Below are 21,657 nucleotides of genomic sequence, written 5' to 3'. Positions count from 1 at the left end.
CATCTGAACAACCAGGACACAATCACAGACTCCCTGGGAATGCTTCCCTAAACAATATGGTCTTTAACTTGGCTTTGAAGCTGGTTAGAGACGTGTTGAGTCATGCTTGTAAGGGGAGGAGGTTCCAGGAGTAAGGGACGGCAAGCGAGAAGGGACGAATCCGGGACGGGGCAGTGGAAATCCTGGGCTGGGATTTTATTTATATTGCCCCGCCCCTCCCTACGGATCGGGTGTGTGTGCCTCTGCCAAGTTACAAGTACTTTCTAGAATATTTGTAACACTGTGTTTCTCTTCCCAGAATCCTTCCAGCATCACCCCTCCAATTGAAATAAACTCCTCTCGCTTGACAAAGCTGATGCGACGCACCACAGATAAGAAGAGTGAGTTCCTGAAGGCCCTGAAAGATGACAGGAATGGAGAATTGCCAGAACGCAATGAAAACAACAAACTGGAGGATGTAAGGGAGTAGTCCCTTTTTTTCATGTCCAAAGTATTAAAATCATGATGAACAGATATGTTTTTTTTTCCTTCAGTAAAAGAGGATATCCTTGAATGGAGCAGTATTCCTTGTCATCTGATAGGCAGGAATGTGTAAATTTTGCACTTGAACTACTTCTTTGTGAACTTTAGCCAAGCTAGCAAAAACTTCTGCCCATAAGTGCTTAATTGCTCTGTTTTGCTGGGTTTTTTTTGTTGTTGTTGTTGTTGTTGTTGTTATTTTTTGTACCTGCATCCCGGCAGCAGATTTGATCAGACTAAATATCTGTAAATCTAGCCTATGCAGTTTTATACAAGATTCGGGTTGATTTGTTTGCCTCTTTCTTTGACAAGCAAGCTAACAGAAGCAAGAAGAAGCCCTTTTCCTCTGTTACCTAGGTAAGAGGAGGAGAAGCCTTCCATGTCTTTCATTAGTATTTTATGACTTTGTAGTCAGCGGTTTAAGTGGAGGGACATCTTTTTTCTAGGAGAATGGCAATAATTTGTTAGTATGGAGGAACAGTTGAATGTTTTTAACTAGCTGATCTAGGTGTTTCTCCTGTTAAGTCATTGTTATTATGAGAAATACAGTGTGGTTTGCTGTACATACAGTATGTACTCATTGTTTGTACTAAAATATTAGTTGCATTAGCAGAATTCACATTGCCTACAAAGCTGAATCTTCTACTGCAGTGGTTCTTAAGGTACCTGAAGTTGGGGGACCAGCAAGTTTTTTCCATCATGTACCAGGGCCTGGTACCATATTTGTGAAGGCAAGGATAGGCTGTTCATCCTTGAACTTGTCTTTTCAACAGTGACCTTGGATGGTGAGAGTGGTTCACCAGGTTTTAGTGGAGAGGACACTGGTAACAATGGTAGTCAGATGGTTAAGAAAGGCCTGATGCTGGGATTTGGTTGCACATAGCAATAGAAGAATCTCACCCCTCTCTTGTGTCAGCTTCCTCCCTCCCATAATTGTTGAACAATAAATTTGGAGTCTGGGACTTGTAGAGGTAAGTCCATAGACACCATCTTGGCTTCTTCAGGCCTTCCAGTAATAGAAGCTGGTAAGCTCTTTGGGTGGCATCTGCCACATGGCGCAAAATGTAGATGTAGTACAAACAGACATTAAGGTCATACCTGCTTTCTTCTAGGCTGAACTGGAAAAGTTCTGTACTCTTGAAAGAAATAGCAGTTTTTTCGTTGCCCTCCCTCAGGGACTTGGATACTGTATGATTATCCATCACAACTTCAAACTCTTGAGATGAACAGCCCTTGAAACCACCTGCTGTTCATATTCCTCACTTGGAACTTAAATAGTGTTCTTTTGGCTCTTCATTAGAGACACTGCACAAAGTTAGGAACTGAGCAAATTATGTTGGAAAGTACTTTCATTACCTTTCATAGTGGCAGGAATAATTTCTGCACCCAGATTCTGTGGTGGTGCATCTGGGTCTGACTAGTGTGCCAAAAGTAATTTCTGTGTTTCACAGTGTGCAGGAACCGGCATTAAATATGTTTCATCCCCAACCAAGTAAATCTGAGGAAAGGCCCAAATTAAATGTCACATGTGCTATCAAAATCTCAAGCACACCAAATTTTGGGGGAGTACTAATTTTTTTCCTACTACCACTCTGATAAGTGGATCAAAATCAGCATTGCATTGAATTACAGTCATTTTATGAGAGGAAGATATCTGCTTACTGCATGAGAAGTCCCACTGTTTCTGACACGTTCAGTACCAGCCCTCTCTAGTAGTCATGTGAAGGATTGCAACATGAAAAAGACTGCCATCCTGTTGACAAAACTCTGAATTTGGATATCTCTGCTTTAGCAGAAACCTGCTTTATATAGCAGATACTCCAGCAAGGGATGTAATTCTTAAGAGTTGTCAGTAGTGAAGGAAGATCTGTCTTTTATTGGTACCTTTATTCTTCAACCCATCCAAGGATATGCTCCTCCACTTTGGGAAAAGGAGCCTTGGGACTTAACCATGTTACATTCTTTTTCTGTTGTGGATGGAAGCTATTGTCCGCTCCCTGGACTGATTACCTTCACTGTTCAGTGGGGATAAGGAGTTACTGTTTGACAGGTAGAGAATACATCTAACCGATCCTATGGTTACTTCATTACTATATGACTATCATAACTTTTAGTCCTATGGTTCTAGGGCTTTGGAGAGATGCCTTTTTCTCCTTGTTCTTGTCTCTTTCACATTTTCTGTAACTGTATATAGGTTGTTCTTCCACTAGGGAGTGCACTTCAAGCCTAATTTATATATTGCTTACAGGAGAAAGTGGAAGGATCAACCCATCCAAGGATATCCTTCATTCAGTATAGTGAGTGTGTATCAAGTTAAGTCCCAGTGTTCCTTTTTAAAGCTGAAGTAAAAAATATTTTGCTACAGGTATTACAAAATGAATCTTCACATAGAACATGGGATTACACTGGTGTCTGGGAAACCTGCCAATTTATGTGTTTGTTTGGTACACTGGTTGTATTCTGGTATTCTGATCTTTGTTTCTATTTTTCACTTATATAGATTATAAGAGATAATAAATAATTGATGTGCTAGTGATAAAAGCTGTTTTATCACTGGAACATCCATTGCAAAGGTGTGAACAGGCTTGGCATAAGTAAGAGGTTAGGTATTTTCTTTACATATGACTACAGAGTAATATTTCTGGAAAGGGGATTGTTTTTAAAGACTTCAAATACATTATTTAACCAAATAAAAGTAATTTATATTTTTAAAATGCTATACTTAATTTTAAAAATGCACAGCACATAGCGGGGAATGTTTATGGAAAGACCTACCCCTCAGATTGTACCTGGAATCTCTTTTCACTTTTGAGAAATGAAAGATAAGGAGGATAATGAAGAACAAAACTATTGCTCTTGGAAGCACTGTTGCTTTCCACAAGACTTCATTTATGAATATTAATATGTAGGTGATAATTATGGTTTGCACAGTCCACAAATTTGGGTGGAATTTATCCCAATCAGTGGTATGCTGTTTAAATGACACACACATCTTAAGAGGCCAGAAGCTGCACCAAAGCTGCACTCTACTCCTTTGGATTGGAGTGTGGCTTTGGTGCGGCTTCTGGCCTCTTAGGACGCATGCATCATTTAAACAGCAGACCTCCAAAGTGACCCGAAGCAGCTTTATTTTGGCCTGTCTGTTCAGGCCCTTAGATTCATTTTGGGTCTTTTGCCAAGAGGAAGCTAGTCTCTTTACAGGGTAATCTTAGGCATATTTTTTCAGAAGTCCTATTTTGTTAAACTCTACATCTGTTACTATTTAGCTCCTATCATGTTTGAATTTGTGGTCTTTAATAATAAATAATAAACTGTTTATTTATAGCCCGCTTTTCCTGGGAGATCAAAGCGGGTTACAACAGAGTACTTATACAATGTACAATTTACAAACAGTATACTTATAAGCTTTATGGTTTGCTGAGAATCAGGGCATTCTCTGAAATTGTATTTGTAAATGTTAAGAAAACAATGCCACCTGAGTATGGTTTTACCTACCCTTTTTTCCCCTCCCTCACCAGGTGGAAGGCAGCAGCACACCAGAACCAAAGGAAAATTGGGAAGAGAATTGCCATCAGAATGGACTTTCTCTGCCTTTGGAAGAGGGAGAAAACCTCTCTCACTCATTAGAAGCAGAACACAGGTGAGGGAGGCAGGAACGAAGGTGACCAAGGAAAGTCTTGTTCCAACAGCACTGCATAGAATTTATTGGGATAAGTTGCAACAGTGAACCACAGCTTGTAACTTTTTGAGGTGGTATCAGAAGTACATTTTATTCCCGTAATCATTAAAAGAGTTCAGGACTTTTGTAAGCTTGTTTAAATTGTTCTTCAGTGCATTATGGCTTCTTATTAACCTGCTATGAATTCCCATAGACTACAAGAGGCAGTGCGATCAAATAATGTTGGCAACAATATATTTTTGTCATTCTTTTCACAGAGGTACAGCTATAAATGCAAACTGCAATTTCTGATCCTCTGTTTCTGAGCAGTTGACCAAGAAAAGTCACACTCCAGCTGCATTATATAGAATTTATTGGGATAGGTTGTAACACTTCTGCACTGTTCCTGTTGAATGGTAATGCAGTCCCTGCAAGATAAAATTGGAAGAAGTTTTTATTGTATTTTACTTCAGTGGAACTAACATGAGACAGATCCATAGTGACTTCAGGGCTGTGCAGACATCCCCAAAGGAGCAGCCTCTAGCCAAATTGGGGCCGCAGAAACCACACACCATGATCCTGATTTGGCCTTTCCAGGGCACAAAAAGGAGTCACAAAAAGTGGCTCCTTTTTTGCGCCCTGGAAAGGGTGCGATAGCCACAGTGCCATGGCTATACAGCATTCCTTAAGTGCTACATCATGCAGATGCAGAACTGGAGGAGCACTGTGATGCTGCTCCCCATGTGATGCGGTGCACAGCATCACAACTCCCTGGGGGCAGAGCCGGGGCATGCGTCGTGTGGATGCTACACCCCAACTCCGCCCAAAGTGCTGGTCTGCACAGGGCCTCGTCTAAGCAATTTTCTTCCTCTTGATTCATTTTGGATATTGTCAGTGTCAAGCATTTTAGCAGTACATAACAAAGGCTGTAAATCTGTCTAGTGTTCCTGTTTGCCACCTAATTGAAAGAAAGGTAGGTTTTACTTTCAATCTATACCCAAGAATATTTGATGTAACTTTGTTGCACAAAGTTTCATTACTGGAATGTGATGGGAATGCTTGTTAAATAGACAAAAATATCAAGATAGTTCCCACTCAGTGATAGGAATCAGTAGGAAAACTATCCAGTTTCTTCATTTGATGAGCACTAAGCTCTATTAGGCTACTGTGCCATGTTTAATCCAGTATTTTTTTCTCTACCTACTTTTGTTCCTTTGACCTGCTAGATTATTAAAAGCAATGGGATGGCAGGAATACCCTGAAAATGATGAAAGTTGCCTTCCCCTCACAGAGGATGAGCTCAAAGAGTTCCAAATAAAGTCAGAGCAGGTATGTTCTGTGGGTTGGGCTTTTGGCAATCTTTGAAATATCCTTTTGAATTTTTGCAAACTTGTCAACAAAAGCTCAGTGCTATAACACTGCTCAGTGCCAAATTACTGTTTTGTTTCATCTGTTAAAATATAAGCTTTATATAGTTTTATACATGTCTACTTCAGTTGACGAAGTAGATGTGTTTGTGGGCTTTACTTACTTAATACAGTGGGTCCTTGTTATACGCGGGGGATCCGTTCCGGACCCCCCCGCGTATAACAAAATCCGCGTGTGCTCAAGTCCCATTTGTCCCAATGGCACGCGCGCCGCTATTGAGACAAAAGTTCCTTCTCCTCCCTCCCCTCCCTCGCTTCCCTCCTCCCTTCCCTCCCTGCCTCCCTCCCTTCCCTTCCCCTTACTTACCTGTCTCTCTCGTGGCAGCGGCTTGGCCTCTGCCGCCGCCGCTGCGGGGAAGCCGGGTGGCAGCGGCGGAGGCCAAGCCTCGGTTTCCTCGCCACCGCCGAGAAAGCGCACGATGGCGGTGCTGGAGGCCTCTTGGCCCCCAACAACACCGCCACCGGGCCTTTCCTGTAGTGGCGGCGAGGAAGTAGGGCTGCTGCGCCGGAGGCCTTCAAGGCCTCCGGCGCCGGCATCCGGCCTCCTCCAGGCCTCTGCCGCTGTGGAAGGGCCGGATACCGGTGCTGGAGGCCAAGAGGCCCCAGCACCGACACCTGCCCCTTCCGTGGCCGCAGAGGCCTGGAGGAGGCCGGGTGCTGGCCCTGGAGGCCTTGAAGGCCTCCCGCGCTGCTGCCCTCCGCGCCTCCTCTTCCAAAAAAGGCGCGGAGGTGGGGAAGAGGAGGCGCAGAGGGCAGCAGCGCGGGAGGCCTTCAAGGCCTCCAGTGCCAGCACCCGGCCTCCTCCAGGCCTCCGCGGCCACGGAAGGGACAGGTGTCGGTGCTGGGGCCTCTTGGCCTCCAGCACCGGTATCCGGCCCTTCCAGAACGGTAGAGGCCGGATGCCGGCGCGGGAGGCCTTGAAGGCCTCCGGCGCAGCAGCCCTACTTCCTCGCCACCACTGCAGGAAAGGCCCGGTGGCGGTGTTGTTGGGGGCCAAGAGGCCTCCAGCACTGCCATCGCGTGCTTTCTCGGCGGTGGCGAGGAAACCGAGGCTTGGCCTTCACCGCTGCCACCCGGCTTCCCCCGCAGCGGCGGCGGCGGAGGCCAAGCCGCTGCCACGAGAGAGACAGGTAAGGGGAAGGGAGGGAGGCAGGGAGGGAAGGGAGGAGGAAAGCGAGGGAGGAGAAGGAAATTGTCCCCAATGGCGGCACGCGTGCACGCACACCGCCTTTGGGGACAATTTCCCGATTTGCCATCCGCGGATGCTCAAATCCGCGGATGGCAAATCCGCGTATAAGGAGGGCTGACTGTAGAACGTTTGGTACCAGGTGCAGAAATAACATGGAAAGAATAAGGGAAAATAGGTTCCTACACCACAAAACAGATTAACAGTATGGTATGTATTTGTGAAATGAAACAATCAGATGAGGTTTGAGTAAGCGAACAAAAACATTTTGTTTCTTCTAGAGACCACTTGAAGGCTTCTTCCAAAATGCAGTCAAGGATTTATTTTTATTTTTATTTTTTTTGCAGTCTTCAATTTTTTATGATTTCCATTTTGGTAGCAAAACGTACGGTTCTATACTTTTTCAGCATTTCAGAGGAGCTGCTGAGGCAGGCTAATCTGCTTTCACTTTTTTGCTCTTCCCACATGCAAAGTGATTTGGAGGCAGCTGTTTACCTTGCCTGTTGTACAGTATGTAACAATACACAACTATGGTACGGCCACTTAGAGTAGAATCCCATTCTTTCCTAGGTCAAGCTTTACTGCAACAATCGAACATTAAAAGAGTCTGTCATTCTCCAGCTCTTCTTCACCATCCTTCCAATGCTAGTGCTGGTGAGGGATGGGGAAACAAACCAAAAAACAAACCCATCTCAACCTCCAGCTAGATGGAAGACAAGTAAATGGAGGGCTGGGCTCCCATATAAAGACTGGGGGAAAGGAGCTGAAATGTGATGTGCTTGTTCTTGATTGTATGAAGAAGGGATTCAAACATTGAACTCATTCTTTCTTCCTCCAGCTAAGAAGAAATGGCTTTAGAAAGAATGGATTTCTTCAAGGCCGTTGCAGCAGTCAATTGTTCTCCCACTGGAGAAGCACTTTTAAGACAGAGTTTGAAGAATCAGATACAGAGACAAGTAGCAGTGAAACGTCAGACGATGATGCCTGAAAATGGGCACCAAAAACCCACAGTATAAAACCAACCCAGCAAACTCAGTTTGTAGTTTAGCACATTAATGTTTGGGGTTCAAATGAAACAGAGTTTATTCTGTCTCAAGTCTGTTCAGTTTCTTTTTATTGTTGAAAACTTCATGCACAAGGGAAAGAATTATATCCCAAAGAAGAAAGCTATTGGCTTATTACTTTTTGGTTTTGCCCTTCTATGCTTCATAGAAAACAGTCCATGCAGATGGGTGGACCCATGGTCTTCTGGGGCAAGGCCTTGGTTCAGTCTCATCAGGAGCAGGTTGTAAGGGACTGAGTTGGGCAGCCACAAGCTTCTCATACTGCCGTCCACATAGCAAAATGCTGTGCGGCAATAATGTGCTAAAACAATCATTGTCAATGACAAAATGGCTATGGAAGTTCTAATTGTGTTAAATTAATGCTAATAACATGGAACTTTTTATTTTTTTGGCGGCTCGGGGAGCTTCATCACTTAACCAGGCGTGTTTGGTTTTTCTTTTTTGGGTACAGCTGTAAAATATTTGGATATAGGAATTGTTTGTGTTCTTCTTGCAACCTTGATATTCAGGGTGGATTGTAAAATATAAATTTTTGTGGGATTTCAAAGATTAAGATTATTTTGATAACATTATTTACAGATTTTAAAAAGTGACTATCACATTGAGTCTGTATGAGGGGGAAAACTACTGCATCAAAAGATAACTAACTTGGAATAAATATTTTGCATCAGTTTGCCAATTATGTGTCAGTCGTTTCTGAAGAAATTACAATAATATGATAGCCTGGATTTTTTAGTATTTTGTCTTAATGTTCATATAAAAGTACTTCTTTAAAGGCACATTATTAAGAAAGCCAAGTTGAACCCTGATTTACTTTTTTAAAATCATTGTACTACTTTCTTGCTGTAGGCTTAACATTTGTATTAAAATTAGTAAAAATTTCAGTTCTATATATATATGCAGAGAAATTTTACATAGGAAAGAGTATAAAACAATGAACAAGAGCAATGGGTAATAGAGAAGTTATTGTTGATTACAAGAAAGGCTCAGATCCCAGTGGAGGCTCTAGCTCAGCCTCCTTGTCCTCAGAGTCCTCAACCTGACTGGGCATGACAACATAGTATCAAGCCATGCTGTACAGTTATTTTTGGGGTCACCTCCCCACCATGCATGCACACCATTGCACAAACACACCACCAGTGACCTCCAGTTACTTCCCTCTTCCTGCCCAGATGCCATTCCAATTGATGCCTGTCCATATGAACAGCTGCACAGTTGCATGCGATGCACCAGTTGTATAGTGCATTGGTGTGCTCAGTGATACATTGGCAAAGCACAATCATGGAGGGCACTTATATATATGCCATCTTCATCCCATGCCCTGTTGGGCTGAATTGGTTTGTGCATGTTGTAATAACATCCATTGCATTATTGATGTGTATTTGCTTTGCCACAGTCCCGTACTGGCACCAGGCTGTTTATATGCCAGTGTAGTGATGCACATTTTTCACTTTGTGTCACAGTATCACAGCTTCTTTTTGCTCCAGTTTTTATCCCAGGAGTGCAGCTCCCTTTTGGTTTCCACCCAGCTTTGGCCTCATGCGTCGTCTCACAGTCAGGCTTCAAAGCTGCTTCATTTGGCCAGTGCGGATGAGCCTTATGTGTAATCCTCATAGTCCTGTCTAGGAACTGTAATAGTTTCATTCCTGGCCCAGGCCTTTGCCCTGATGTGTACATAAAGGGTACAAGACACTCGAAAATCACCTGTGGCATGTGGGCAGACAGTATAATAAAGGGCATTCCAAAGAGGTAGCTCCATAAGTCTACTGGAACAGAAACAAATGTGTGAAATTCAGATTTTTTTTACAATATACCTTATTGGACTAAAGCCTATTAGATGCATGAAGCATTGTTCTAGGTACACATCCACAATATGAAATGTAGCATACATTAACCAGTTTCTTACTACTGACAGAAATCTATTAAAACCTTACAGTAAAACAAAGTACATGCATAAATCATATTTCATCAGTTTCATGCTTTAGAACAGATGAGCAATCTAAAGTAGCACAAGTAATCTGTGCTGATTTACAGAGGGAAGGCAGGCTGGTGGCAGCATGAGGTGAGGAGGAAAGAATGAACAGAAGGAAGAAAGCTCAGTGGAGGCTTCAAGGAGCAAGGTAGGGATATGAGGCAAAGGATGAAGGGGTGAGATATTGTGCAGGAGAACAGAAATGGAGGAAAGCCAGGCAACAATAATAAAAGTTCCTCAAAGCAGGAGCAGAGTACAGCAATTCCCTGCTGGCGCTCTGCCTCATTCCACCTAATAGATAGGCTGGCTGTTTTATTCAACGAGTTCATGCCAAAAATAAGATTTTGGCTTTTCTGTTTATTCTAGCTCTTACTAATGCCAAGAATCACCAAGTAAGCTTCAAGTTGGGGTCTCTTTTCCAGATCTACCACTACACTGCCCTTTTCTCAGCTTAGTGCTTGTAAATACCTCAAAGGATGAAACAGTGGTAGCACCTAGTAGATAAACAATATTATGCACTCTTAAAGTTATCCAAATTTGGAATATTATTCTAGCTGGCTACACAGTTTGCTGCAGTTTGGAAAAGTTAATAAAAGTGTTGCAGTTTGCAAAGACATTTAATTTCCAGCCAGTAAAATATGTTATCTCTGTTTATATGTGTGTCTGGATGAAAAACTCTTGAGCGACTATGTTTGTTGCTTAATCATCATACTTAATTATCTCACCAGCCCCTTCCCTCATGGCTTCACCAGGGAGTCTCAGAGTTTGCCTAGAAATCTCAGTCTGAGATGATCCTGACTTGGCAATGCTACTTGAGTATCATAACTCATACTTTGGAGTGCAAGGTCAAATAAACCAATGCTGCTCAGAGTGATAGCCCCTGTACCAGTACCAGTCCCTGAGTCATTGGTTGCCTGTCCCTAGCAAGCTTCCTGAAAAGGAAAAATTGTACTCATTGGGCATAAGTTTAACGCCGGTCTCTTGTGCACTGAAAAAAAGTAAAGTAAGCCATCTAGTCTATTCATGCAGCTGGTTTTGGGGAAAGCACTAAATGCACAATTCACTTTAAAAGACACTCAAGACAATGATAACAGCATAGTCAACTTTTCCAATTGTTGAGTACTGACCTGGCCCCCCAAAAATCACATTCAAACTTATGCAGCACATTTGGCATCCATCACCAATTTGTAGAATGGCATGTTTCACTCGTTTATGCCCTGTACTATACTCGCGTAGTAGTTTAGCTTTGCATCAAGTCCCAGTAGCATGTCTTTTAGAACTGCAATTCCTTTACAAGAAATGTGTGCCTTTGAACAGCCTCACAGTTGGGAGACAGAACATTTGCAGTGCCCTCTTGTTTGTTCTATTTCTGAACAGCTGTGGAAAATACATGAGAAAAGATCTTCCTTTTTTTCAAAGCTAATGACAGCAAGGATGTCCTGAATAGACTACAGTGTATTCAATTTAGGCCCTGTGCAGTCTGGTTTTAAAGCTTGGGTTGGGGGTGGTCAGGGTGTAGCGTCCATATGATGCATACTCTGGTGGAGTGCCGCACCGGACAGTGCATGGTGCCACGGTGCTCCTGTCACTGAGTCTGCATGATGCAGCACCGAAAAAGTGCCATAAAGCCATGACATCGCAGATACCATACCCTTTCCAGGGCACAAAAGGATCTGCTTTTTGCAGCTCCTTTTTTGCGCCCTGGAAAGGCCAGATCGGGGCTGCAGCATGTGGATGTTGTGGCCCCGATCTGGTTGGAGGCACTGCCACTTACCTACTTATGTAGAGAAGAAATGCCCTAACAACCCAACTGGTTTTGAAGCCCCACAGCTATGCAGAGGTCCTCTGTGTAGCAAATCCTGCCACCACATTGCCACATTTAGATGTCGTTAACTGTTGTCAAGTTGATTTTGACTAATGTTGACTCTATGAATGAGAGACTTCCAGTTCAGCCTGTTATCAACAGCCCTGCGCAGGTCTTGCAAACTCAGGGCTGGGGCTTCCTTGATTCAGTCTTATCTATCTGGAATGTGATCTTACTCTTTTCCTATTGGTTTCTACATTACCAAGCATTATTGTATTTTCTAGAGTCAGCATGGTGTAGTGGTTTTAATGTTGGATTAGGACTTTGGAGACCAGGGTTTGAATCCTAGATTAGCCATGTAAACCCACTGGGTGACCTTGGGCAAGTGACACACACTCAGCCTTAAAGCCATACCCTCTTTGGAAGAAATTTGCCAAGAGAACCCCATTATAGGTTCACAGACTCAGAGTTGGAAGAGACCCCAAACGCCATCAAGTTCAACCCCCTGCCATGCAGGAACTCACAATCAAAGCACCCCCGACTGATGGCCATCCAGCCTCAGTTTAACTATTTCAGTGTCTTAATTACAATTTAATTGAAATTGATTTGCTTTAGGAGCCAATTATAATTTTTAGCAGTTCATGGCAATTAAAAGTGCCATCAAACCAGATTATTCCTGCAGCAGTGTGGATGCAGCCACTCATGCATTCTTGTTGTCATGTGTCTTCTAGTCGTTTCTGACTTATGGCAACCCTAAGGCAACTCTATTGTTGTTGTTATTGCTATTATTGTTATTTGTATCCCGCTCTTTTCCCAGAACTGGGATGCAGAGTGGCTTCACAACATTAAAAAACGATACAATTAAAAACATAGAAAAAGCATATTAAAAAGGAATTAAATTATTACAGTATTAAAACAAGATAGTTATTAAAAGAATAAAACACATTTTAGAAAGATAAAACTATATATATATATAAACTGTATCAATTTGTTTTAAATGGTACAACATCTCAACCTGTCCTTATAATAACCCTTATCATGGGGCTTTCTTGGCAAGATTTGTTCAGAGGAGGTCTGCTGTTGCCTTCCCGTGAGGCTGAGAGAGTGTGACTTGCCCAAGGTCACCTAAGGAATGGGAAATATGATGGCACGGATAAACCCCAGGGTGACCAGGTGCCCTAACCCCAGAAAAGGGCAAGGCACTGTTAGATGGAGGACATTCAAGAAAAAAATGGAGGGCATTGCCAAAGAAAAGCTCAAAACACTAATGTAAATATAAACCAGTGGTTCTCAACCTTTGGCTCTCCTAATGTTTGGACTCCCAGAAGTCCCAGTCAGCTTGCCCAAATTGAACACAAGTCAGCAGTGTGATGAGGCAGCTAACAAGGCCAATGCGATTTTAGGTTGCATCAATAGAAGTATAGTGTCTAGATCAAGAGAAGTCATAGTGCCACTATATTCTGCTCTGGTCAGGCCCCACCTGGAATAGTGTCCGGTTCTGGGCGCCACAATTCAAAAAGGACATTGAGAAACTAGATTGTGTCAAAAGGAGAGCGACTAAAATGGTGAAAGGTCTGGAAACCATGTCCTATGAGGAACGACTCAGGGATCTGGGTATGTTTAGCCTGGAGAAGAGAAGGTTAAGAGGTGATATGATAGCCCTGTTTAAATATTTGAAGGGATGTTATATTGAGGGGGGAGAAAGCTTGTTTTCTGCTGCTCCAGAGATAGAACACGAAACAATGGATGCAAGCTGCAGGAAAAGGGATTCCACCTCAACATTAGGAGGAACTTCCCGACAGTAAGGGCAGTTCGACAGTGGAACACACTTCCTAGCAGAATGGTGGAGTCTCCCTCCTTGGAGGTCTTTAAACAGAAGCTAGATGGCCATCTGTTGGGGATGCTTTGATTGGATTTCCTGCATGGCAGAATGGGGTTGGACTGGATGGCCCTTGCGGTCTCTTCCAACTCTATGATTCTATATGAAATGATCACAGGGATTCTGGGAGCTGAAGTCTGAAATGCCAGGGGGACCCAAGGTTGAGAACCACTGATGCTGCTTAGTCATGCCCCAAAATGGAGGACGCTTTGGAATTCCTCCTGGGCAAAAGGCAGAGTCCTGGAAAAGGAGGACCTCTGGTCAAGTTCACTTCAGTATTGGATCACACACAGTTCACTTCTCAGTTTTCCATTGCGCATGCGCCAAGCCCCATAAGTCCTCCCTGTGCTTCGGGAGAGTCCACGTCCCCTTCTGATGACGCACCCTACGAGATCACGTTAGGGAAGCAGAGAAAGCGAGGGGATATCGCGAGACTTCCTGCGGAAGAAACCTCCCCGTGATGCTTTGCGCCTTCCTCTTTGCAGTGGGCGCCCTCGGAGAAGGATGGGTGAGTGTCTCTGGGAGGCCGGCTTCTGTTATCCGCCGCCATCCGCCCCGGCGCTCGCCCGCAACATGCTGTAAGGGGGTTCCGGGGAAGCGGGGCGGCTGTCGGGCTCGGCCTCGGGGGATATTGCCGGTGGTTTCGCTCCCCGGCCGCTTCGGTCACCGGGGCCGAGGCTGCGGCCTGTACCATGTTGAGGCAGCCTCTAGAGGAGCTCTGGTGACCCGGATGAGGCCTTTAACCCTCCTCTCCCCTTTTTTATTCCTTTGCCATTGGTTCCAATGATGAGGCTTTTCCACTGCTGCATTAGGCCGACGATGCCATGGGGAGACTCTGTCTACCTTGGAGAGCTGAGGAACCTCAGGCCTAAGGGAACCATTATTCCCCTTTGAGCAGTTATAAGTTAGGAGCCATTTCCAAATTGTTATACATTCCAAAACAGCTAATTTTACATGACCCAGAATATCAGCCTTTGCTCTTAGTACATCTCAGCACGATACTGTAGTCTGTTAGTAGATTAGTAAAATTCAGAATGTGCAACCCTTCTACCACAGAGCAACGGCTGAAGCCTGGCGCAGGGGAACCTTTCCACATACTCATGGCTTTATTTTGTTTTAGAAAACCTTGGAGACCGCAAAAGAAATGTGTTTATTTTTGCTGCAGCTGTGCCCAGAAGGAAATCCATCCACACATTTCTGGGACCCAGATTCCCCAAAGAACCAGTCCTTTATGTAGTTCCTTGAGCAAAGAAAACTGCAAATCACATTTCATGGGTTGCATATAAAATAAACATTTAAACCTTTGTATATGAACATTCATTGGATGTTCAAATATAACGTCTGACATAGCGTCTCTATCCCTTGTGAGGTAACCATCAATCAAATTGTTACCTGTATGTTTGCTTTCACTGCCCCCAAACTGTCTAAGCCGCGTACCTCCTTTTATTTGGGTTAAAATCTTAAATTAGGAGCCATTTCTAAATTGTTCTACATTCCAGAAGAAGGCTTGACAAGACCTGAACTCCATCCTCCTGGCAACCTTTGTTCTCCATATACATTTCAGTACTATTAATTTTCAACCCCTGAGCATAGTAAAATTCTCAATCTGCTTCAGCGTCTCTCCTTCCTCCCCCAGGTATCTCCAGGGACAACTGGCACAAGCGCCGAAAGACTGGCGGGAAGCGGAAACCCTACCATAAGAAGAGGAAGTATGAGTTGGGAAGGCCCCCCGCCAACACCAAAGTAAGGGGGCTCGGGTTCACCTCAAAGCAAGTCCTCTACAAGATAATAAACAGGATGATAACCAGCTTGTAGTGACTGTCGACAGGAAGTTTAGTAAGATGAACGAAGGATAGAACGTAATGAAAAGGGTAAATGTACAAGGGTAGAGGATGGATTCCAATACAAAATACTGTCAGTGTTGACTGGTGGTAGAAATTTCTGTTGTGTTTGATCCATTGTGTTTGTAAGTATATAAGGATATGCTTGTATGGAAGGATACAAGCATGTATGGAAGGATATTGATGTTTAATAATTTTTAATGATGATAATAATAAGTAAGTCCTCTGAGGTGGAGCTGGACGATGGCAGTGATTGCTTTGTTATGGTGGGCTAGCCCTCCCCAGGGAAAGAATAAATTTAAGAAGTCATATGTGGCACACAACAAATGTAGCATAGGTCTAAAAATGTTAAGGGTTTTGATCTTGAAATTTTATTCATATATATATATACACACACATACATACACCAGGTAATAACATCCCAGGAAGTCGGTAAAAATGTTATAAATCAGGTATGGAAAACATTCAGGGGTAGCTGTGTTGAGTCCCTATATTGCAACAAAGGTGGGATATAATGGGGGAAAATAATAATTGGTCTTTTAACAAATACAAATAAAAATCCATCAGTGATGCCTTCATTGGCCAGCTGAAATTAACAGTTTAATTTGTTGCAAGCTTTCGAAGCTCCATGGGCTTCTTTATCAGGCAAGATGTTACAAACCAAACAGGAGGGGGAAAAACAATTGGAGATGTTAGTCAGATGCCTGCATGTTGTTTCAGTCCTTAGTAAAGATGGTAATTGGGGGGGGGGGGGATATATTTTGTTAAGGGAAGCTCCTTGTTCTGGCCATGTGGTAACAGGGAGGATTTTTCAAAGTCCAGGAAATTTAAAGTCAACAGGACCCCCCCCCCCCTTTTTTTTTTTTTTTCAGTCCAATATGTCTACATTCCAGTGAGGTCGACTATGTTGATAAAGAGTTTGGAAGCGAAAGGGAAATAGAGGAATGATCACTGAATGAACTGTTGAAGTCTTGTATACAATGGCTATTCAGATGTTTGTGGTCATTGATAGTATTAGACCGCATCTATTGTAAATAACTGTTAAATAATAATAAAAGGGAAGAAAGATTTTTTATTCATTTATTTTTATTTACATGGCCATCTTTCTCCCAGCTCCAAGGTGATTTGAGTAATGTATTAAAAAGACTTACAAAAAAGTTTTAAAGTTTTAACAACAATTTAAAAACACCACACCAAAGCACCATAAAACTGATTCAGCTGTGTGGCTGTTGTAAAAATTGCATTGTGCTTGAAACAGAGAATTGCCTGCAATAGTTTTCCCCAGCGAACAGTGAACAGTCAGCATTAATTCTCATCTTGTACTTGCCTGGATGGACCTGGTGGATTTTTTTTAGATTGAATAGCACAATATGATAAAACCTTGCTGTATCAGCAATTGTTTGTGAAATTCATCTCAGTCTTGAAAATTTTGCAGCACAAGGAGGTAAACACCATTCTTTAAGTTCTTTTGGGCCTCTGCACTAGCTGCATGGCTTACTGTTCATCTGGAACTTTATCCACAGAAAGGGAGGCAACTGGAGTGATGAGAGCTACACCTTAGGTGGGTACTGTGGACTGTTCTGGTCTTCATCACACTCACCAGTGCTAGGAGTTGTCATAGTTACACTGACCATGTTGCCATGCTGTTGTGAGAATATTTCACTTCTGTGAATCCCTGTATTCTGACTCCATGTATTGCTTTCCTTGTTCCAGATTGGCCCCCGGAGAATCCACACAGTAAGGGTACGTGGTGGGAATAAAAAATACCGTGCTCTGCGTCTGGATGTTGGGAACTTCTCTTGGGGATCTGAATGTAAGTACAAAGTGGATACTCTGAGGCTTTAAGAGTGCTAATGGCACTTGGGAAGCACAACTGAAACAACAGTGATGATAACTTTGACCTTAGGAGAGCTTTGGTGAATTGCTCAGCTCTCAGTGATGGGAGTGTCATAGTTACCCTGAGTTTCTGTGCTTTGTTGCCGCAAGAGCAGTTGTGTTAACTTAAAAGAGTCAATAAAATTGCTTGTGTGAGGTTATAGGATATATTTGAAGAGCTGTGCAAAAGTGGTTTAGATCATGGATGCTGATAAATATGGATAAAAGTTTACTGCCATGAATGCTATTCAGGAACTGGGGTGGGCTGCATTTTTGCCATGTGTTTACATCTGGGGGGAGGGAATCCCCACCATTGTTCAGATAAAATCCAAATGTTTTCTTTATACAGATTGAGTATCCCTTGTCCAGATTTCCAAAATAGGTGGCTGAGATAGTGTCACCTTTGCTTTCTGATGGTTCAGTGTACACAAACTTAAATATTTTAAAATTATGTATAAAATTGCCTTCAGGTTTATGTTTATACGAAATATGAATTTAATGTTTAGACTTGAATCTCATTTCCAAGTTACATCATACACACACACACACACACACACACACACAAGCATTCCAAAATCCATTTTAAAAAACTGAAATCTAAAACACTTCTGGTCCCAAACATTTTGGGTAAGGGAGATTCAAACTATAGATGCTGCTTATACATTTAATCACTTTGATTATTCTTTAGCATATTGGAAGTTTCTTTCAGTTTGGCTTGACAGGTTAGCCTGGTGGTTCTTACTCATTTTGTCTCATGGACTGCTTTGAGTGGAAAATGAAAGCTGTGGGCCCCCTCCAGAAAAAAAAAGTAAACACAATTTTAAAAGGAACAGGAAGGAAAATTGGAGGAAAAAATGCTTTTGACCTGTGGTTCACAGGCCCCCCCGGTAATCTTATCCGTTGACTCTTTGGATTTCTAAGAACTGTATTAGCCTTATTCCCTTGGCTTATTTTGTGAGACTGCTCAACTAATATTTTTTCCACTTGTATAGTTGGCCCTCCTTATCCACGAATTTAAACATCCACAGCTTGAATATATTCAAATATATATATAAATTCCTAAAACCAAACCTTGATTTTGCCATTTAATACAAAAGACATCATTTTACTATGCCATTGTATTTAATGGGACTTGAGCATCCACAGATTGTGGTATCTACGGAGGGCCCACTGTATATGGTTCTTGTGCCTTCAAGGGGTTTCTAGCTTATGGCAACCCAACCATGGCACTTTCTTGGTAAGATTTGTTGAGGGGGTTTGTCATAGCCTTCTGGAATTGAGTGTATGACTTGCCTGTGATCGCCCTGTGGATTTCTGTGGATGATCAGGGATTCAAACCCTGGTCTTCCAGAGTCCTAGTCCAACACTCACACAAACTACTCTGGGCTGGATCTCATTTTTATATATATTGATGTATGGTCACTGTTCCAGAGGCTATCAGGAGAAAAAGGTGTGAACATTATAGATGTAAATTAAGATTAGGATGTTAAACCTTTATGTCATTGATAGCACTTTTTGTTACATTTGCCAAAAAGCAGGCATAGTAGTACAAAATTGCCAAGTCTCCTTCTGTACTGTTATCTCTCCATGTTGGCAGCTATGGGATGACTCCTTTATGATCCTTCTCTACAATAGTTCATCTTGTTAAATTGTCTGTGAATTGAGAATTCTTGGTTGGCAGAATAAAACAGGTTGAGTAACATTTATTTTGCGAATTTGACAGTTTTCCAGATTATAGTCGACAAATACCACTTGTGTTCTCTAAATAGGATGACTTTTAGGAAGAGAAACAGTCAAAGTCTTGTTCCCATATTTCTAGAATGGCAACTGTTCAAGCTGTATAAACTTGAACACCAAGGAGTGTGATGGAATCTCCTTCTTTGGAGGTCTTTAAACAAACACTGGATGGCCCTTGTGGTCTTTTCTAACTCTATGATTCTATGATATTTGAATAGCTGTTAGACTTCTTTGCCATGATTTGCCTTTTGCTCCTAGAAGGTGTGACACACTCTACTCTTTACAGGCTGCACTCGTAAAACCAGAATCATTGATGTGGTGTACAATGCCTCCAACAACGAGCTGGTGCGCACAAAGACCCTGGTCAAAAACTGCATTGTACTCATTGACAGTACACCATACCGACAGTGGTATGAAGCCCACTATGCCTTACCCCTTGGGCGCAAAAAGGGTGCCAAGCTGGTATGTATTAAGTGAGTCAACTCCAACTTACTTACATCAGTGAAGAGTTGCAGATGGATGTGTTGCTAAACTTACTATAGGCGTGAGCATCTGTGGTGGTCCCAGGGGCCACATCAACTGCTAAAAATGTCCCAATCCTAAAACTGGAAGTAACCAGAAAATGACATTAATGCTGAAAAATGGGGGATGGGGTGCACTGTACTTAAAAGGTGAGTTGCAAGCTTTCTAGAAGTATCAGTTCTCACTTGGGGGGGGGGGGGGGCAGAAAAAAAGGCAACCTAGGGAATCGGGAAGAGTGGGAGCCACAAAAACAGTCTTTCAGGTCCACATGCAGCCCCGTGGCTGCCCTTTGCCAGTCCTTTAATTAAGACCATCCTGTGCTGCTGTTTTGTGTTATGCATTCAGCTGTTGTGTCCTGGGTTTAGAACTTAATTTGTCTTCTAGTGATGATACCTTTGTCCAGTTCTGCTGCTGAATGATAAGCGATGACATTTTATTGATCTGAAGAAGACATATGGCCAGCCTCCTTAGGAATATTCTTATTTAAAATGGACAACTTGTAGCCCTCCAATTGTTGTCAGACTGCAATTCCAATCAACTTTAGCCATCATGAACAATAATAACTAAGGGTGATGGGATTTACATTGAAATGTCACTTGCGGGACACAAGGTGCCCATCTCAGGTTCATAGCATTTCGTTGCAAGTTGATGTTTTCAGTAAAAGAATCTGATTTGTGAACACTGCCCCCTGTGATCTAATGTTTTTCATTTGACCGGTGCTCAATTCTGAATCCTATTTGAACGAGTAAAGAATTTAGCAGATAATATCTCTGTCCTTTCCAACATATTCATATGTTTTGTAGCAAGGTGTAGTGATAGTGCATAAATGCTACATGGACTCATTCAATTTTTGTTATCGTTCTGCTTTTCCCCAGACTCCTGAAGAGGAAGAAATCTTAAACAAAAAACGTTCAAAGAAAATTCAGAAGAAGTATGATGAACGAAAAAAGAATGCTAAGATCAGTAGCCTTCTGGAAGAGCAGTTCCAGCAAGGAAAGCTACTTGGTGAGGCCCTGAAACATAAACAAGTGAATAGCCAGACACAAGAAAGGGGTACTCATAAACAGAAAGCAGACTAGGTGGTGTGAGAGTGCTAGCCACTTACAGACGGGATAAAGCTGTAACCTTTTACTTCTGACTTCAAAGAGAGCCATTAGTGCTTCTGCAGCAGATCTAACCTGGCACTGGGAAGAGGGCCATGTACTTTATTGGTTAAGTTCTTGGAATGGCAATGGATAAATAGGAGAGTGAGGGAGATAGGTGTTGACAGCCTTTTCCTAGACCTACTTTGCACATATGAAGTAATTCACATGTCAGCTGATCAGCATGAAGCTTTGAAATTGACCTTATGATGAGAAATTTGTCCAGTTCTGCTACTGAATGAAAGTGGTGACAATTTGGATTCTGAAGGCGACTTCACCAGCGGGGTGGGCCTAGTGCTTTCTTTCATAGGGGACTTGTATTCTTTGGGAGAAAGAAGTATCTTTTTGCTTTTAAATAAGGACTCGTTAGCAGAATATTGGCTGCAGTCTTAAGACTCTTGAGATCAGTAATTTCCTCACATGAAAGGCTGGTGTGAATTTCTTCAGTGAAGCAGCTTAGTGATGTATTTTCCCCTTTCTAATAATAGTCTGTTTCATTTTGTAGCTTGCATTGCCTCCAGACCTGGACAGTGCGGCCGAGCAGATGGCTATATTCTGGAAGGCAAGGAGCTAGAATTCTACCTGAGGAAGATCAAGGCCAGGAAAGGCAAATGAACAGTCACTGTACTTAATGGGTTAAATAAATATCCCAGAGTCTTGTTATAAATGATTGATGTGGTTATTTATGGGCATTGGGATGAACACAGGGAGGAGAAAGAATGAAAGTTGTGTTTGAACTGGTAACTTTTATCATGGATCCCTGGGCCCATTTGTTGTTATAATGGAAACAGACTGCAAAGTGTTGTCTTTGCAGAACAAACTGGCTTTCCTGGATAGTGTGTAGAGGGAGGGAGCATGAATGGAGTTCAAGTTGTCTACCCCATAATATCATCTACTGTTCTTGCAGTTCTTCTTCAGTGTAAACTTGGTATTGTCTAATTAGAAATATTCTACTTTCATTGGCCATGTGGAAGTTTCCAGGAGACCTAGAACGTATGCATTGGTCATCTCTTCAGATACATGGAATATGT

At 42.6% G+C, this 21,657-nt stretch overlaps 2 protein-coding genes and 4 non-coding genes across 6 annotated transcripts in view; all 6 read left to right on the top strand.

Moving 5' to 3' along the window:
- Positions 1-8,403, top strand: part of GPBP1L1 (GC-rich promoter binding protein 1 like 1) — a 56,260-nt gene extending 47,857 nt beyond the window's left edge. Inside the window, exons 9-12 of the mRNA XM_089515044.1 lie at positions 299-457; positions 4,038-4,159; positions 5,404-5,506; positions 7,629-8,403. Of these exons, the coding sequence (XP_089371170.1) occupies positions 299-457; positions 4,038-4,159; positions 5,404-5,506; positions 7,629-7,778 (534 nt within the window). The 3' untranslated portion in view covers positions 7,779-8,403. The remainder of the gene's footprint in view (positions 1-298; positions 458-4,037; positions 4,160-5,403; positions 5,507-7,628) is intronic.
- A 5,516-nt stretch (positions 8,404-13,919) lies between these two features.
- RPS8 (ribosomal protein S8) lies at positions 13,920-21,293 on the top strand. Its single transcript, XM_089515043.1, has 6 exons — positions 13,920-14,017; positions 15,146-15,252; positions 17,064-17,163; positions 19,249-19,424; positions 20,360-20,489; positions 21,132-21,293. The coding sequence occupies exons 1-6, from the start codon at positions 14,014-14,016 to the stop codon at positions 21,239-21,241; spliced, it is 627 nt and encodes a 208-aa protein (XP_089371169.1). The 5' UTR covers positions 13,920-14,013; the 3' UTR covers positions 21,242-21,293.
- On the top strand, positions 14,286-14,371 carry LOC149316220 (small nucleolar RNA SNORD55/SNORD39). The gene has a single exon (XR_016280768.1). It is a non-coding gene; the product is annotated as a small nucleolar RNA SNORD55/SNORD39 (small nucleolar RNA).
- Positions 16,884-16,986, top strand: LOC149316219 (small nucleolar RNA SNORD46). Its single transcript, XR_016280771.1, has one exon. It is a non-coding gene; the product is annotated as a small nucleolar RNA SNORD46 (small nucleolar RNA).
- LOC149316218 (small nucleolar RNA SNORD38) lies at positions 19,862-19,934 on the top strand. The gene has a single exon (XR_016280769.1). It is a non-coding gene; the product is annotated as a small nucleolar RNA SNORD38 (small nucleolar RNA).
- On the top strand, positions 20,829-20,895 carry LOC149316217 (small nucleolar RNA SNORD38). Its single transcript, XR_016280770.1, has one exon. It is a non-coding gene; the product is annotated as a small nucleolar RNA SNORD38 (small nucleolar RNA).
- Positions 21,294-21,657: the final 364 nt, after the last annotated feature.

This window comes from Sceloporus occidentalis, unplaced genomic scaffold (genome assembly GCF_023333645.1).
Source record: "Sceloporus occidentalis isolate IW3139 unplaced genomic scaffold, rSceOcc1.0.p SCAF_3, whole genome shotgun sequence".
In the NCBI taxonomy this organism is placed as follows: domain Eukaryota; kingdom Metazoa; phylum Chordata; class Lepidosauria; order Squamata; family Phrynosomatidae; genus Sceloporus; species Sceloporus occidentalis.
This window is presented reverse-complemented; position numbering and strand designations above follow the sequence as displayed.

Bases quoted from the DNA above. Each gene is read 5' to 3' on its own strand.
- RPS8 (XM_089515043.1), top strand. The intron at 19,425-20,359 runs GTATGTATTAAG...GCTTTTCCCCAG, and splicing joins GCAAAAAGGGTGCCAAGCTG to ACTCCTGAAGAGGAAGAAAT. The intron at 20,490-21,131 runs GTGAGGCCCTGA...TTCATTTTGTAG, and splicing joins CCAGCAAGGAAAGCTACTTG to CTTGCATTGCCTCCAGACCT.